Raw genomic sequence first — 2,328 nt, forward strand, 5'->3', positions numbered from 1 at the left:
AGGACGGTCGTCGGACGATGGACGACGACCGACTGTACACACGGCAGATTTTCGCCCGATAATTGGCCGATACCGATTATCGGGGGAGAAAAATTTGCCGTGTGTACGCAGCTTAGTTTAAAAATGGAAGATATCTGTAAGTCAATTTAAATTTGTTTTAATTTTTTGGAGTACAAATTTAAATTGAGTCATGGATGTTGTCCTTTTTAACATGATACCAGTTACTTGCTCCCTGATTCTGCTCCTCCAATTTCAGTCCATGAAACATGTTGAAAACTGAGACCTACCTTGCTTTTTGGTGTTAATCTCATGTTGAGAGAATAACTACATTTTCAATAAAATGTATATATATTTTTTTATTATTCTAGATACGTGTTCAAAAATATAAAATGGCTGTAATGTAAGGGATTTTTTTAGCAGTCTGAAGTAGTGGGTCTTTGAGCATGTACCTAGTCTTCAACAACTTCTATAGTATGTTCACAATCTCTGCCCATCTCATGCACCACGTCTGCAATCTCTGACCATTTCTTATATAATGTCTGCAGTCTCTGACCATTTCCTATATAATGTCTGCAGTCTCTGACCTTCACCTATATAACGTCTACAGTCTATGATCATTTTATTTATAATGTCTGCAATCTCTGGCCATTTCCTATATAATGTCTGCAGTCTCTGACCATCTCTTATATCACGTCTGCAGTCTCTGACCATTTCTTATATAACGTCCAAATGCAGTCTCTGACAATTTCTTATATAACGTCTATATATCTCTTATATCACGTCTGCAGTCTCTGACCATTTCTTATATAACGTCTAAATGCAGTCTCTGACAATTTCTTATATAACGTCTATATATCTCTTATATCACGTCTGCAGTCTCTGACCATTTCTTATATAACGTCTAAAGTCTATGATCATTTTATTTATAATGTCTGCAGTTTCTGATCTTTACTTATCTGATGTCTACAGTCTCTGACCATCTTTCATATCTTGTCCGTAGTCTCTGATCATCTGTTATGTCATATTTTACCATCTCCTCTTGTTAGATAATTAACCATAACCATTTAGATAAATAACCATATTTTGTCTTTTCTTACTAAATGCAGATTGCCAGCCGTGAATTAGGAATACCTATATCATACATCCACATCTGTGAAACCAGTATCACCTCTGTCCCCAATACTATTGCCACTTCTGCCACTGTTGGTGCAGATGTAAATGGGATGGCAGTTAAGGTATTTGTTTATCAATAAAGGTATTATGATTGCAGAATTCAGAAAAAGATCATACATCTTATACAGAATACATGATTATTATGTTATATTGGTTCTAACCATCTACAAGTAACTGTCAGTCTGAACAGCTGCTGAAAGATTACTAACCCTTTTATTGGAATGAGTCAAATCCACAAGACAGGAGTACAACAATTAAATGTTTTATTGTAAATGTGAAAAAAGTGAATCCACAAACTTTTAAAAATAACCCTCAATATTTGATTTTCCTTTTTATAGGATGCTTGTGTGAAACTTCGGAAACGACTTGAACCACTTATTAGCAAAAACCCTGAAGGTTCTTGGAAAAGTTGGGTAGGTGAATTTTTTTCAGAAACAAATCTGGGATTTGTTATTTATACAATATGTACAATGTTGATTTACAGTTGAAATGCATATATGTATACGGTTTGGTATGGTATTCTGCTCAGCAAGTCCTGTGATCTGGGCATCTCTGGTAGGAAGGACAGCCAAATCTGCAGCAACCTGCACTATACTCCAATTAAGGCTGGACAGTTATCATATAATGAGAAATCAGCAACATAAGTAGGGTTGCTGTGCTCTCTCTTGACAGCATGTTTATAGTGTTAGACTGATATGCAACACAACACAGCCCTAACTGGGTCTAAAAGTTTTACAGTGTATGTCCAGACCAAAACATATTTTATAGTTTTCTGTTTCACTTCTTATCTTGTTCCTGAAGATCTAACCCTTCCCTACCCTATTCAATACTAATAAAAAAGTTTTTACCTTTAGCTCTAAAGTTTACCGACACTATGCCCATTGTCCATGCTGGACAAAGCAACAGGATTGTTGAATTGCAGCTCCCAGAGTAAGGGGTAGTAAAAAAAGGACAGGAGATCAAAAAAAACCCTGAATATGTAGAGCAATTGGGGTCTGTTTGTTTCCATTGTATATAGGTATAGAAGGTGGGTTAGAAGGATGTAAGACAAATGCATGGAAAACACACGACTGTTTGTCCAGCATTCACTTTGCCTTAACCACCTGAGCGTTACACTGATTTCTAGATTTCTGTTCCAAAAGCGTCACAGGTTTT

General features: G+C 36.2%; 1 protein-coding gene across 1 annotated transcript in view; it reads left to right on the plus strand.

Annotated features, from left to right (window-relative positions):
• LOC140336079 (aldehyde oxidase 1-like) overlaps positions 1-2,328 on the plus strand; it is a 45,679-nt gene that overhangs the window by 38,271 nt on the left and 5,080 nt on the right. The window contains exons 26-27 of the mRNA XM_072419131.1: positions 1,107-1,235; positions 1,512-1,586. Of these exons, the coding sequence (XP_072275232.1) occupies positions 1,107-1,235; positions 1,512-1,586 (204 nt within the window). The remainder of the gene's footprint in view (positions 1-1,106; positions 1,236-1,511; positions 1,587-2,328) is intronic.

The sequence above is a fragment of the Pyxicephalus adspersus genome, chromosome 7 (genome assembly GCF_032062135.1).
Source record: "Pyxicephalus adspersus chromosome 7, UCB_Pads_2.0, whole genome shotgun sequence".
NCBI classification, from domain to species: domain Eukaryota; kingdom Metazoa; phylum Chordata; class Amphibia; order Anura; family Pyxicephalidae; genus Pyxicephalus; species Pyxicephalus adspersus.